At 37.5% G+C, this 16,711-nt stretch overlaps 1 protein-coding gene across 2 annotated transcripts in view; it reads left to right on the top strand.

Moving 5' to 3' along the window:
- The first annotated feature begins 1,782 nt into the window (after nt 1-1,782).
- The window catches only part of LOC124182928 (cationic amino acid transporter 3), a 16,710-nt gene continuing 1,781 nt past the window's right edge, over nt 1,783-16,711 (top strand). The window contains exons 1-10 of one of the 2 annotated variants that reach the window (XM_046570752.1): nt 1,783-2,131; nt 12,722-13,005; nt 13,671-13,799; nt 14,199-14,459; nt 14,558-14,844; nt 14,937-15,174; nt 15,273-15,375; nt 15,476-15,636; nt 16,248-16,414; nt 16,488-16,596. In XM_046570752.1, the coding sequence (XP_046426708.1) occupies nt 12,771-13,005; nt 13,671-13,799; nt 14,199-14,459; nt 14,558-14,844; nt 14,937-15,174; nt 15,273-15,375; nt 15,476-15,636; nt 16,248-16,414; nt 16,488-16,596 (1,690 nt within the window). In that variant the 5' untranslated portion in view covers nt 1,783-2,131; nt 12,722-12,770. Of the gene's footprint in view, nt 2,136-12,721; nt 13,006-13,670; nt 13,800-14,198; nt 14,460-14,557; nt 14,845-14,936; nt 15,175-15,272; nt 15,376-15,475; nt 15,637-16,247; nt 16,415-16,487; nt 16,597-16,711 lie in introns of both variants that reach the window. The other variant, XM_046570753.1, reaches the window with a different exon arrangement.

The following is a 16,711-nucleotide window of genomic DNA, read 5'->3' as shown; positions in this document are numbered from 1 at the left end:
AATTGCAACGCTGACTGGAAAACAAGTTATTATAAAGTGCGATTGAAATAATGACGTAAGAGACCATCAGAGATTCGTACAACCATATTTATTAAAAGCGGTTAAACAACTCTTTCTAGATTTCTTGAATCCAACGACGTGGATTCGGATCCAATGAAATCCAGGGTTTGTTGCATTTCTGATCAAGAATTGAATTAGAATAGAATGGAACAGCATATTGATTCATCCATAGCAATGTTGGATAATATTACAATTAAACATAATCAACAAAAAACGGTTTATAGATATAATAAACATTCATAAATACATGCCATAGGTAGCGAAACATGAGTAAATTGTTAAGAACGTGACTACTAAAAAGAAAGATGAGCGACATGGACAATAAAAAACGGTAACTTATAACCAGAACTAAGGCTAAACTAAACTAAAATAGTGTCTAAGCTATTTCTGCAGAGTTCTCAGGGTGAGTCTGAAAAAGATACTCTCGTAGGCGGGATATGAATAGAGGGAGTGAATAATTAATATGTTCGGTTAGAATCGAGGGTAGCGATTCCCAAAAACAGGGAAAGATCGCCGATAATTCTCAGTGGCGAAAATGGGAATGACAAAATCACCTCTTTCTTAGGGAATAGAGCATACAGGTAGGATGATGAGCTCGATCGGATGACTTCGAAAAATAGCCGAACAACCCGCGATCACGGACACAAAGTCTCACTCGGTATGGAGTGAATTATACACAGGTTGAACGAATAATAACTGCCCAATACGCAGAAAGCGAAAGAATTGAGGGGGAATAAATGTGGTCCCTGGATCCAAAGGCTCCGGTTTCGGACGATATACGCGTAAAGAATCCAAACGAGTTTGCAGCTGTGAGAAGAACCTATTGGACAGGATTTGGACAGGTGATGAGAGGAAGGATTTCGCCGACCGGCGAGGAGGGAAGAGGAGCTCAAACTCTGCGAGAAGTATGACGGGATAATTGTATGCGTGTAATTTTTAGTTCCGGTTACCGCTCATTGTCAGTCCTTAACTATTTTCATTTTTTAACACAATCGAAAAATATAATTCTAGGTAGAAAATGAAAATTAGTTTTCTAGCTGTTGCTATTCTTTCTCATTACGATCACTGTTGCTATATTTTCTTGCAACCGTTGCGAAAATTTAACGATTGCGCAACAATAATTAAGGGACAACACCACTGTGACCCCTGTTTTTTTTTTTTTTTACATTTTTCAACAATTTTTTTGGGGGGGAAAAATAAGAGATATTCGAAAAATTGTTTTTGCATTTTTTTCCTTGCTTATTAATTCTTCAAAAAACATTTTTTACACATTTTTCACGCCGCACGGTGGCGCTGGGGAAGCCGTCATTGTACGGACGATATCTTCTAGTTTGACAAGAATTTTTTTTTTTCAGGTTTCATCCACGGAGAAGGCCGGAATCACTGCGGCAGTGGAGGTCCTTTTTTTTTCAGCGCCGTCGGAGATCAAAAATATTTAATTTTTTTCTTCAAAAATTTTACTACCTATTCTTAAAATATGTACAAATATACCCTCGAAATTTTAAAATAATTGACAAAGCAGTTTTTTGTTTCTTTTTTTCTAAATTCCCAAAAATCGCCTTTTTTTAGGCTGTCACACTAGGTGTGCCCGTTAATCACGGGTCTGTTATTCCAGCGGCAATTCCCCCCCTCCAGTCGTTAAAAACGGCAGGCGAAACGCAAGCTTCCCCCTACTCGCGAAATTTCCGCCGTTTGGTTCGAGCCGCCGATACAGTCTTTCGACGTGCTCGATGTCTTTTACAATTTCTAGACGCAAGAGTTTAAAGCCTCGAGTACTTTAGAGCGGACGTAACTTTCGCAGAGCAGAGTTTCAATCCGCGTCGCTTTACTCGCAATCGGAGAGCAGCCGATTCGACCGCATGATCGATTCGGGTGGAGACCCAGTTTTTTTTTTTCACCTGGTCTCTGTTATCGCAACTTCAGAGCCCGCGCGGAATTCCGCGTTTCGATTATCTACTCGTTTTCGTTCTCTTCCTCGACCTTAGACTGAAAACAACGAAGTTCTGTCTGGTGCGAAGTCTCTCTGATCACACTCTGATTCAACTTCAATCATCACCGCCGAAGTACCTCTGTGAGTATGTATAAAAACAACACTAATCATTGTATCTACGTACAATTGTGACGTTAGACGCTTTGCTTGATGCACAATTGTCACGCGAAACTTTGCTTCTACTTGGCAGAAACTGTTGTCGTATAATAATTACATACCGTGGGCTAGAATGCGTAACGCGAAAGAAAGTCGAGTATTCTCTGACGAATTTCAACAATTTTCACTTCGACCCGGTCAGATCGCAGATATTTAAAGACTATACATATACGTATATCTGAACGTCGTCCTATTTATCATTCGAAATTTCGAAAGCACATTTTTCGCGCTCGATATTATACCGCATGGATGCGGGTATCTATATGTATGTAACAAATTAGAATTCTTATATTCAAGGCAGTTTCACAGTCTAATTGTTCGGTACAGTAATTATTCAAATGACATTGAAAAAGGAGTTGACTATGAAAGCCGGTCATTCGACCCGAAGTGTTAATTATCCTCTTGTATTGTGCGCAGAAAAATTTTCGGCTTCTTAAGGCATGATTGTCTGTAAAACGAGTGAAACAATTCCGATGGAGAGAGAAGGGAAGACGCGATATCTTGTCTACCTGTAACGTACACTTTGTGACGCCAGAGATAGCGGAGTACTTTCTTAGCTGATCGTGGGATCAGCGAGTGCTTAATTTTTATCTGACAAGTGACGGCGAAATTGATTGATTGTTATCTCTTCCGATTAGTGGAATTCACGCATTTCCAGCACTCGCGTCCAGGCTCCTTTCCGCAATTTATCATAATCTAAGGACAGGCGAGTATTTGCGAATCAATGATCGATCAGCGATGACAAAATCTATAACACATTGAATCCCATCGAGTATCGAGACGTTATCGCATCTACGAGACAAATGTGCAAATTTGTCACACATATGGGATTATTCGTATTAGCACGATTAGATTTGAAATTTATAACTGCAGGTGGATATAATATACCATTCGGTGGAAGAAAATTAGTTTTATACATTCCTAGCTCTTTCAATTGCTGTTTAGAATTCATACTTGCGGAATAAATTAAAGTGTAGATAAAGCGACCAAAATTTTAACTCGGATATCGTGGCCTACAAACGTTACAGATTTCTACGCGAATACCGAAGGCCGGTTGTTACAACAGCGGACCTAAAACGCAGGTCGGCTGTCTTACATTTCGTGTGATGTAATTGCGCGCATAACTCACACTCGCATCGAACAAGGAGTACTTAACATTTTCCAGGATATGGAAAATCTTTCATTTTACAACTCGATTGTAAATGATGAGCCTTCCATGCAATATGCTCGCATAATGTACTTGGACTATCGAAAATCGTACAACTTTCTAATTGCTTGAAATAACAACGATTACGACGAATCTCGAAATGCTTACTAATTTACAAACTTCCAACTGTTAAAGTTCAAATTTTAGATGAATAATTTGACAAAACAATTCGTAAACATGCTCTCTCACCTCTTTGGGAACCAGATTATTTCCAATTACATTTTGTTATACAATTGAATGAAAAAATAAACTCTTCGATTTTAAAATGCTACGCGAATCTTTTCAAGATCCTTTTCGAAATCAACTGTAATACCTAATCAATGCTCGAACTACACAGTTTGGCATTTGTAACGCAGAAAGCTTTTCGAACTTTGGAATTGGCGGCTATTTCGAACGATGCGAACACGTTGCGTGAAAATCAAAACCATTGAGGAAACACATGAAGCGTATAGTTGGTCGAAGAGGATTTTTGATGAAACCATGGATATATTTACCTTGTAACTATGGTGAAGCTGAATTTGCGGATAATACTGCAGAGAACCTGGATTGCAGATAATAAACACTCTCAGAATGAATGGCACCTGTAATTGAAAAGGCAATTGGGGTTTGCAATGAAATTTTTTTATTTCATATTCTTGTAGATTGGAAAAAAATATTTCGGACGTATTTTTTATTTTTTCGATCGAATCAAAATTGCCATTAACATAACAGATTGAAAACTATAACATTGTGACGTCACGCATGTTAAGATATATCTATATATACCTATATTAAAATCAGTGAAATTCAATCACCTATAACATGAAAAATTATCATTTTTAACGAAAAACAAAAAATACGTCCTCATTATTTTGGCTTGCACTCCATTATGCACCCTTAAAAATGGAAAAAAAAATTTCATCGGAAACTCCAATTCCCTGAATCTCCTCTCCTGCGTCATAAAATTTAAATGCAAGCCTTCCGTGTGTAATTTATTCTGATATTTATGTCGGGGGAAGTTTTTCTTTCATTTTTTCCTTCCTTACCTGTTTGAAATGCGAAATCATAATTGACGGGATAAGTTGATCGCGTGATTTGTGTATCGTAAGACCATGCCCAGAGGGCTATCAAATTATCTAAGGTAACATATTCGTTCGATATTTTATAACTCTTGTGTAATGTATATGGGGCATGTCACGTCAAAGTCAAAGCAGTCCACGTACGTACATACCTCACCCCCCTTCTGATCATTTTTTAGTACGATGTTCTTACAAACCCAAAAGGTTCTAGAGAATTTTTTCAAATTTTCTTCCGCCACTGGTGAAGTTTATACAAAGTACTTTTTTAAATCTTAAAAAATTCACACTGATTCTGTGATTCGAAATATGATTCTTGAGCAACACGCGATAATGGGTTCTCAATATTTACTACTTTCTTCGCAAGTTTTTAGTTTTTCCACGAAAATGGTAGTTTTTCGATTTTTTTTAACATTTCACCGTTAACTAAAAAAATCTGAAAAAATAATCCGAGACCTTTTCGGCACCGTATGAACATCATACTAAAAAGTGATTAAAATCAAAGAGGATGAGGTACATGGACTAATAATTCGACGTGGAATGCTCCGTATAAATGTATATAAAGCACGATACGCCAAGTTTAAATATTCGAACGAATATGCGTTTTTTATCTTACGTATGATTTAGGTTGATTTATTTTCCTTATTTCATTTATTTTCCTTATTTTCAACAGAGAGTCAAACAGTTGTCGACTTGATCGCGTATAGGTGTAATAAATTACAACGCCGACTTAGTTAAATTCAGGAACCTTGAAATATCAGTTTCCGCATTATTATCTCATCTTTACTTATTATCGTTAAAAAAGGAAAGAAACTGATGCAACCGCAGATTTCTTGGGTTTTTTCTTACATAAAGGCGAACCGGTAGAGCGACTTCCGTGACAGGACGTCAGTATTGGATAAGTATAATTAGTATTATAATTGTAAAATTCTCTTAAAAATGGCGAGGTCAAGTTCCACTAAGTGTGATTACACACCGAAAAAATACAATTTGTTATGGTTATCAGAAAATACTGTTTGACTGGGTATCTTTACAATAACGTATTAAACATTGTCGATATTGCAAGAAAATGTGGCAAACGTAGCGAAATAGCGTAATTATACTTGTCAATACTAGACTTTCTGGTTATTCCGACATTAAAAATGTTTGTACGGTAGACTAAATTTTTCAGTTAACTAACGCCTAAATCGAAGTTACAAATGAGAATAATTAAGGACCGTATGATAATCAGAACTAGAAATTTCACTCGGTGTATATAATGTTATTGAAAAAATGTCAACAAATTTAGAAAGCTTTCGTATGCTTCGAATTTATAGATTGAGAGAAATTTTTTATTCCAGTTACCGCTCAGTTCTTGACTATTTTCATTTTTTACCACAATCGAAAAATATAATTCTAGGTAGAAAATGAAAATTAGTTTTACACCTGTTACAAGAAATTCTAGTATCCGTTACTATTCTTTCTCATTACGATCACTGTTACTAGATTTTCTTGCAACTTTTGCGGAAATTTAACGCTCGTGCAACGATAAATTGACGTTAAAGCCTTGTTTAACTAAAAAAGTCGAGTAAACCTCACAAACTGATTTTGCGTTGCAGTAACCAAAAAAGGATCGACGATAGCGCGAAATATTTACGCGTACCTCGTTTTTCGTAATTCCAACAACATTGAAACAGTTTTTTTTTAACGATACCTGTTTTACTCAATTTTTCTAGCTACTGTAACAAATGAAATTTTCCTCAGTGTGAAATTTTTGAAATACATGCCAACTATGACACAACAAATTGTTAAATTTTCGCATCTGTACGTTCGTTAGAGATTGAACGGAATTTCTTTAGAGTTCGGTGTTAATTAAGAGGCAGAGATCGATCGATGCATCGCGACGTTGACGTATCTAGACGCGTATCATGATCCATTGTGATTCCCGTAAGTCCGCAGCGCGCGAAATTACGAAACTCGTAGACAACATGTTGTTCGTACCTCGTGAAGCTGGCATTGACACACCTGTATTACCTACCTGCGTAACTGTACGATAGATGCATACAGAGTGCAACCGTGATAGTTTATTTCGTAGTCTCTTATTGCGCGTTACAACAGAGAGCCTGCATTGCAGAAGCGGCTCGAACTGATCATTATACGTGCACGAGGCTGCAAGTAAGATAAAATTTAATTTCCGTTGACAGTGCAGGGACGGTGAAGAAACGATGACGGCTCGTTTCGGTGCGTAATAAATTACGCCTGTAATCCAGTGCCAAAATCGGTGATTCAATTTTCCTCGTCTTATTTTGTATTTTTTAATATTTGCCAATCAGCTGCCCACGCATCGGCTTTAATTGAATGCCTCGAATAATTCGAAGCTGCGATCTTAACCGCATCTTCAAGTGTATTTAAAATTGGCTATCGATGTTGCCACTCCTTTGCACTTTCATCGCCAAACGAGATGCCGGTGCGACGGCAAATATTTCATTTTATTTCATTCGACTTTTATTACCTACTTCTCATTTGCAAAGTTACATAAGGAGGAATTCTTACTTCAGTTTCTGCACACTCTACGTCTAAATGTACGGAAAGGTGATCGGCGTAGCTGTATCGAGATACCGAAAGACCTTTGCGGACTTCTGCAAAAATTCCTCGGCTCGGCCTCATTTTTCAAACCAGTTTTTTACAGCGATCAGTCGAACGCTGTATAACTTAGGTATACATGGCTTGGCCGATCGGGGACACGTGCAAATCAAGGCTCCGGCTCTTTTCAAAAAATTTTCGCCATCCAACAAGTAGGTTTTGCAATACATTATCGGATAACTTTCCCAGACGCGTGCGACAGACGCGAAAAACAATCGGAAAATTGACTCGCCAGAGCGAATGGTATTAAAAAATGAAGTGAATATTCGAGTAATTCAATCGCGGCTTTGAAAATTGCATTAAATTAGATGTTCGTAAAAAAAAGTTTCTTCTCTGAAACAGCGGAATAGAAAATTAACATTCAACGTTATTCGAGAATCTCGAGGAAGTTTAATTGCAATCATTTTTCTTGCTGATGAATGTCAGTTTATTTTCTAACAATGCCGACAAATCGATTAAGCAACTGCGATTCGTCCTTCGGGATATACGTCGAGGAAATATTTCCAATAAAACAGGAACAGACATTTAGTCATCGCTTTTCGAAATATGCGGAATTTACGTAGAGGAAAAAAGAAAAAACTTATTTCCTTATTAGAACGTGTAACGACAATTGCAATTTACCTAAATCATGTGCATTGCCTGCTATTACGGCGAATAAGAAGGTGATATAATTTACTATCGGTAATAAACTGACAAACTTGTGTGATCATTCAACACAGTTTCAAACATGGACACTTGGCAAAAATTGCCAACTATTACACAGCGGATAATTTGCTCTTACTTTCGCAACGAGGTGAGGTTATATTGTATCGAATACAGCGCTGAGGGAAATTTTTAGTTCCGGTTACCGCTCAGTCCTTAACTATTTTCGTTTTTTAGCGCAATCGAAAAATATAGTTCTAGGTATAAAATGAAAATTAGTTTTCTAGCTGTTATCAGAAACTCTAGTATCCGTTACTATTCTTTCGCATTACGATCACTGTTAATATATTTTCTTGCAACTGTAGCGAAAATTTAACGCTCGTGCAAGAATAAATTGACGTTAAAGCCTTGTTTAACTAAAAAAGTAGAGTAAGCCTCACAAACTGATTTTGCATTGCAATAACCAATAAAGGATCGACTATAGCGCAAAATGGTTAGGCGTCCCTCGTTTTTCGTAATTCCAACAATATTCAAACAGTTTTTTTAACGATACTTGTATTACTGAATTTTTCTAGTACTACAACAAATGACATTTTTTTCAGTGAGTCTATTAACAATTATACTTATTAATCAATTCATCGTTTTCAAGCTCCAGACTTGAGTCACTCGGTTTCATTATAATTCACGAATTCATCCTTTCTTTTTCTACGCGGGGTCAACTTTAACAAATTTTTATGCTCCTATGATACCCGAATAATGTGTATGTAACGCGAGTATGTTTTACGCGTTCTCCCATGCGTCTTTTTCGTGCACAAAGTACCCGTTTCTATGCCGGTCGAGTGAGTCTGCGAATGCGCATGCGCCGAGTACCGAAAAGACATCTTTTAAGTCTGCACGCATGCGCTGTCGCGAAGAAACCTGACACGACGCAACCCTAACCTCAATTTCATGCTTCGTTTTTCGCCTCGCGTCTTCGGCTCACCTTCGACTCATATCGCAAACTTACGCTCGGCTCGAAAAGACCGAGTTTGCCTCCTCGTTACACAATCTAACGCTCTTTTTCTTCGCTTCTTTGTTTTTGCCTGTCAAAAAAGCTGTGTAACGCCACGTTTTGTCTCGTCATTTTTAGCAGTTGTTAATATCACGTCTGCAAAACTGATTACTGTCTCGTATAATCTACGCACTTAAGCCAGTGAATTTTTCAATGATACGCGTGTCGCGTGCTATGATCGTTATAATCTTATCACAATCACGATAAAATCGATGCATTTCTTACGTTTGCAATTTACATATCTTCACAAAGCGTCGATCATTCAAATATGTTTTTGTTTTATATGGTATCATAACACACAAAAAAGCCGGTTGAATTTACTAAATATGGTGATTAAGTAAGACAGTGGAAATGTTATATTAATTGAAACAAACGCGGTCTCACTGGATAACACAAATTGTTTTTCTGACCAATTTTCCTCTTGAATCAAATAACATTTATACGATTCGCAGAAACGTTTCGTTCGACATATTTTACGATTGTTATAACAATTTATAATACAACGCTGTGTTTCGTAAATTCAACAAATCCTTTCACTGTGCGTACATTGAATAACAGCAGAGCGGGTTATTCAAAGAGAAAAGTGCAAGTATTCCAGAAAACAGAACGGGCTGTTTAGAAATTGAAAGGCGTTTACACCGTTATCGTTATCTGCTAGAAACTTATCTGCGCATTTCAGCGAAGCATACATAATACGAGGGGTTAACGTCCGTCGTAGAATAATAAAGCGGTTATATACGATTGATACACAAAAAATCCCTCGGGCGAACATACGTGTAACCTGTTATACATTTGACGCATCGATCACGCAATTGAGTCTTTGGAAATTTTGTCTTACGTATTAATAACAATTATTGCCATGTCATTCCCACTTGTGAAAATTTCGTGCCAGCAACGTTTCGGTTTCTTAAGTATCCACCAACTGATCTGGGACAGCAGCAGCGAAGTGATTTTTTATTTACCTTTTATCTTCACGTGCCCTCTTGTTTCACTTTCACTTATCGTTTCCCTTCACCTGTAAATACACTTGTTCGTAACTTTTCGTTTTTCTTCGCATAACAGCGGCGTCGTTATAGTCCATTCGTTCGATCTGTGCAACAAACATTCAGACTTTTGAAAGGGCTTACGTGCCGGCCGCGTTTGTTAAACATATTGTAACACATTGTAGGTTATTTACATCGTTCGTTGTATAGGTGGAATATTGAAATCTGACGGTTGATTGGGTCAGTTTGGAAAAAAATTGATTATCCGTCAAATGTTGATTAATGTGAGAGCTAATTAAGGCCAGTTATCTGTGCAATAAGTCTGTAGCGATTAAAGTATAAAAATTTCACTGTACTGCATTATTGTCAAAGATATAAAGTCGAATCGATCAAATTCAAAATTTTATCAGAAAAGTGTCAAATAATATATACGACTCGGGCCTATACTCGCTGCTCCTCTTATCTTCAGCTGATTTAACAACCTCGGCTGGTTCTTAAAACGATTGAAAAAGGTGGGAGTAAAATTTCAAACTTACGATTAGTAAAGATTGAAAGAAAATCTCCCTGCAAATATCGGCCACTCTTCTTCGAGCTTCCGTTGACTAGCCTAGTTCTCATTCTTCTTCCTCGCAACATTTTCTCGTAGAAAAGCAGTACAAATTGGCGAACAGAGTGGACATAAAATCCGGACTTGTAAAGGTACGCCAAAAGAAGTAAAGTGAATTTAATAGAAAGTTAGAGCGATTGCAGCTGCTGCGCGTTTGTACATCGACTTTATCGTATATATGCGTGAAATAATGTAACGCAGTGCTGATTGTAAGATGTCGGGAAATTAAATCATCAAATTAATTAATAATTAAAATGCCTGTCCGAGCTTGTTAGATAAAAGATCCGCATAAGATATCGGCTGGGATTCTCGATATGCATCGATGTACATAACGTCGGATAGTATAGGCTATCAGTTGTCATTGTGGGCATAAATTGTTTAATCTACCGCGTATCGGCCTTGTCACTAAATACTTTGTGTTCCATGTTAACTTGGCGCACGGCCCAGCGTCTCGACGTCTGGTTCCTTTATCTCGCAATACGCGATAGTGCAAAATCGGCTGAAATCAACATTCAAACAAACGTTTTCAATTCAGGTCACTACATTCAGAGCACATTTTTCTTTCCTCGATTTTTAGATGCAGCCTTGACGATAGGAGGCTTCGATGATACCGGTGTAGGTTCGGGTTTTCTGTAACCCATTTTAGGAAACCGATTATCAGTAATTGCCGATAACAGCCGGGTAGGAGCGAATAAAAGGATCGTCTCTTCGGTTATCCGGGAAAAATATTAGGGCCACTTTTGCTTAGACGATATTATATTACGGATATTACAACGACAAGGATGCGTTCGATATTCAAAGTGATATAGAACTCTTCGAGTATGGATCATTTCATTCGATACTCTGTGGATGTAACTTACGAACATATCTATAATAAGATATGTTTGTTTATATATCATACGCATTACACCATTCATAACGAGAGAGCTCAGCCAGACACGAACAGACTTCCGACTAAGCTCGTAAGCTTTTATCGCCTTTGCTATCAAGATATGAGTAATTACACAACGATTGTTACACACGTGTTCCTCTGGGCTGAGAAAAATCGTACAGTTTATTACGAACCCACGTTGTAAGAGTAAAAAATGCAGAATATATCAACGATATTTGACGTATTGTACGGAAAATTATTGGCATTGACTCTGATCCTTGAAATGTTTCTATCTCAATGAATACTGATTATGCATGTGTTTTTATACAAAACGAAAAGATTTCAAAGTCGGATACATTGATCACACTTTTGCACTGTCTAAGAGTTGCGAGTCATCCGAAAGTCGGATCTGTACGATTTAGAGATTATCGTTTCGGTAAGTTTTCAGTAAAAACAAAGTCAACGACTTTTCTCTTGAATATACAGAGAATTTCATTTAAATTATCTACAGTTTAGGTATAGTCATTGCTCTTATGAAATGCATGAAAGAGATCAATTTGGGGCTCACCAAAAACACATCATTTTTCTGAAAGGAGATCATTTTTTCCTTTTCGTATCAATTACACTGAAATCAGTTCTACAAATTCTAAACTTTAACCGACCGAATTTATTCTAATAACAAAATACATGCAACGTGATTGGAATTGTTATTTCTTCTGTTATCAATATTTACTCACAATCTCTAACTATATTTGCCCTGAGTGTATGCTCGGTGAACGTTAATTGTACATCGTTAAAATCAACCATGGGAAATAGATCAAATTAAAACAAGTGGGTAATTTGGCCGATGTTGATGGGTCAGCCTACGGACTTCCCGCTTGGATATGCGTTTCGAGTTTATAAAACATAAACAAATTAAGTCTTTCATTTTATTTTATCATAATGATTTCCCTTTAAGTAACAGAAAAATTATTTGACCCATTAACCCCAAAATCTGCTTAGTTCTGACCTAAAAAAGGTCCGCGTTCGTCGAGACCGAAATCATAAAAATCTGTTGATCGGTTCTTGAGATATCGATTTATGACTTTCGAAAAAACAAAAAACCTGACTTTGAATTCGTGATCAACGACCCAAAAATCCATACGGTATCAATTTTCGTTCAAATTCGTTCATCAAGGTATAAACTTTGATTCTATTTATATATAATGTAATTGTGTTGTTTAAATAATTGAAAAAGTACTGAACCGATAAAAGCCAAAATCGGATCAGTTCTAAATTTGGAAAAGCTCCGTCGATTGAGACCAAAATAATTGAAATCCAACGATTCGTTCTCGAGATATCGTCGGGAAAAAAAATTGATTACACAGAGAAACGGGAAGTTAAAAAATGGCATAACGTATTAGCAAGTCGGAAGTTCCCTGTTAGATTGTAAATTCCTTGCGCGCATCGCTTTTCTGAAACTGATTTCTCTTTTCAGATAATAAATTAGGGTGAATTGAATTCCAACGCTGAAATATTGGCACAAAATGGCAGCAAAATGCTGGGCAGCATTATCCCGGCGTAGACTGGATTCGCAGGAAGATATCACGGCTGATACCGCTTTGTCTCGATGCCTCGGTTTGCTTGACTTGACGGCCCTTGGAATTGGTTCCACTCTGGGTCTTGGAGCGTACGTCCTTGCAGGAGCTGTCGCGAAAGATACCGCCGGACCTGCAGTCTGCATTTCGTTTTTGATAGCCGCAGCAGCGTCCGCATTGGCAGGCACGTATAATCATGACGATTGATTTTTAATAATGAAAAACCCCGTTTTTAATCAGTTTTGACGAGGGGTTGGTTGGCCAATAATCGGTTCTTTTCGTTAATTTAATTTCGGGATAATCGTGGGTATTTATCAAATTATTGTCCTCGTAACTTGCCAAGATTTCTTAAAAAAAAATAAAAAAATAAATAAAATAAAGTACAGAAATACGAAATACCGAAATTATACCGTGATCAAATAAGCTATAAACATTGACGCTTCAGTTCGCGTTGCTTCGAAATTGGTAAAAGTCTAAGGACGAACTTTCAATTCGAAAAAGTGATAAAATTGCAGATCGACTTATTTCGCGAAAAATTTAAGGCGTAGAGTTCTAAAATTACAGGATTTTCGTACTTCGGTGTACGCTGCGATCTGTCCATTTATCAACTAAATCGAAATTTTTACCCCACAAAGCTGGCCGAGGGTTCAATCATCGGCCATATTATATTTATAAGCAAACTTTCACACGAAACTATAATTTCATTTTCTCAAAGAGAAATGAATCTACGCTGTTTATTTTATGATGAAAAATTCACCAAGCAACGTGCCGAGAACGATAATTTTTTCCGTTTACTACCGCTGTCGAAGTTCCGTTACTATTTTTAACCATATCCTTACAACGTTTTAGGATTATGCTATGCCGAATTCGCCTCACGAGTACCGAAAGCAGGTTCTGCTTACGTCTATAGCTACGTGACGGTTGGAGAATTTGTTGCCTTTTTGATCGGATGGAATCTCATCTTAGAATACGTAATAGGTAATTATACACATATACTCATTTAACGTATAATATCTGGATCAATGTGTATTCTCTACTATTTTCTACTATTTTCAAATCATTCTTCAATTCTTGTTCAACTTTCATCCTCGGTTCTCTTTGTAATTCCATTTAGATTTCCGTGATTATCGACCAAAATTCTACAATTAATTTTTTGTAAATCTCTGAGATAGACTTCTTTTTCCGAGAATGTCTGAATCATCACGTCTTGTGAATTTTATCGATTTCCAACCACACGACCAATGATTAACCGTAGTACCAAAACCAAGAAATATGATCATTCTCGTATCATTTTTTCGTGATAATCGCTCTACGCACAGTCATCAGTCGCATTAGAAACACGAATGAGCACTGTTTTATAATTATTATGATTTACAGGTACAGCGAGCGTTGCTCGAGGTTTCAGCAACTACCTTGATTACCTGGTTGGCAACGTGATGAGCAAAGCATTGCGAGAAGCAATGCCAATAAACGTTTCTTTCCTGTCCGAATATCCGGACTTCTTTGCCTTTGGCATGGTGTTACTGCTAGCTGTATTACTTGCAACTGGAGTGAGGGAGTCTTCGTGGTTGAACAACGCGTTCACCACCATTAATCTGCTGACTCTCTCGGTGATCATAGTCGCTGGATCAATGAACGGTAACCAGAGATTACAACGAGCAGTAATTCATCGATATTTTTCTCGTGTCTGATCCTTATGCTTTCTTTCTCGACGTGTTATCCGACGCTCGATACAGCCGATCCAGGAAATTGGTTCATCGCCCAAGAAGACATTCCTTCGGAATATACGGAAACTGCCGGGGTGGGTGGCTTCATGCCCTTTGGTTTCAATGGGGTCTTGGCTGGTGCAGCGACGTGTTTTTATGCCTTTGTGGGTTTCGACACGATAGCTACCACCGGAGAAGAAGCCAAAAATCCCCAGAAGAACATACCGTTGGCTATCGTCATATCTTTAACCGTAGTCTTCTTTGCCTATTTCTCCATTTCAACAGTGCTCACGATGATGTGGCCCTACTACGATCAGGTAACGTAGTCATTCAATTTTCAATCCGATAACGCACCATACAATCCGCAGTTCCGATTTTATTTCAAAATGACATTATCCAACGTTTTCAGAATGCGGAAGCACCTTTTCCCTACGTATTTGATCAAGTTGGATGGCCCGTTATCAAATGGATCGTTAATGTCGGTGCGGTTTTTGCATTATGCACAAGCATGCTTGGGGCTATGTTTCCTTTACCCCGAGTCTTGTACGCCATGGCGACTGATGGAATTATTTTCAAATTCTTGGGTATTGTCAATTCCAAGACTCAGACTCCACTTTATGGTACTATGGTTTCCGGACTCCTTTCCGGTGAGTTTATGTCTTAAAACGTAGATTCTCGTGACAATAAAGAGCTGACACGTTATTTGCATAATGCATTGTTTCATTTTTTTCAATCTTCGTTCCAGGCTTCATGACACTTATATTTAATATAAATCAACTCATCGACATGATGTCCATCGGAACACTTATGGCCTATGCGATTGTAGCTTTGTGTGTTTTAATTCTGAGGTAAATTGCTTGCATTATTTTTGAAAGGCCGGTATATGGTGTTTCTCACAGACGTCACAATTTACGGTGTACCTTAAGATTGTTGTGTGTGAAAATTTAGGTATCAGCCTGAATCCTCGCACAGTAACGTGGTTGACAATTACGTTCTGGAGCCAGAATTGACTTTGTGGACTGGTTTCAAACAGATCTTCAATCTTAATGGTCTGAAGGAGCCGACTAAATTCTCTGGTCGTGTTGCCAGCTGGGGTATTGTTGTTTTCGGTAAGTTGCGATAAGGCTAGTGTCGTCTTAAATATCAACTGGAAGTTCGGGTGATACTGCACCTATCATTTGCCATATACATAGAAGAGTGTGAAAACAATAACCGTGTCTAAAATCTTGAAGGCAATTGAACTTTTATTCAACTAGCACTCTCAGCACCAATTCTTGATTTGAAAAATAATAATAAGATAAACTTCAAAAGAAACCTGCTGCCATTGTCGAAAATGTGATAAAGAATTTTGTATTGTAAAAATAGTGTGTGAACATACCATACATATCAATAAAAGTTATTTGCCGTCCAATCTATTTCACTAAAGGTGCTTCAAATATAACTACAACGTACGACGAGAATTTCTTGCTCAGGAACACAATTTTACCATGCAAATCTCGATATTTTGTCTTTCCTATTTAGAATTTATGTTCGAACTAATTATTCCAAGTGCTGTTCATTTTTTGAAACCGGTATTTCAGTATACACAAAGCACCAATTAAATAATCCATGGCGAAAATGAGTGGAATTTTTTTAGATACCGAACATCCCTAGCTTGAATACGGTGCTTATCAAGCATAATCATTATTGAATTCTTTTTTTTTTTTTTGCTTCGTTTCAGGTGTATTGATACTACCATTGGGGTATACTGTAGATAAGAACATAGCAAACATACAGAATGGCCATGTAGGGATAATCTTAGCTGTATCTGTAATGGTGCTCGTTGAGGTGCTCATCGTTTTTGCCATCGGCAGACAGCCAGTTCTCGACATCGAACTGGCCTTCAAGGTAATTAAGACAGTGAGTCGATTGCTAGGCTTTGATAATATTGATACCAATGTTCGATATTTCCATATTACAGGTCCCTCTTGTCCCTCTAATACCATGCGTGAGCATTGCCGTTAATCTCTACTTGATGCTACAATTGGATGTATACACTTGGATCAGATTTGCTGGTTGGATGTTTATTGGTAAGATCTAAAACTTGATTACACGAATCTGCTCTTTTTGTAAAACAAGAGTACCTTTGAACGATCTGAAAGAATACGGAAATAATGTAAATATATATATATACATATGTTTTTT

Source organism: Neodiprion fabricii, chromosome 5 (assembly GCF_021155785.1).
Source record: "Neodiprion fabricii isolate iyNeoFabr1 chromosome 5, iyNeoFabr1.1, whole genome shotgun sequence".
NCBI classification, from domain to species: domain Eukaryota; kingdom Metazoa; phylum Arthropoda; class Insecta; order Hymenoptera; family Diprionidae; genus Neodiprion; species Neodiprion fabricii.
This window is presented reverse-complemented; position numbering and strand designations above follow the sequence as displayed.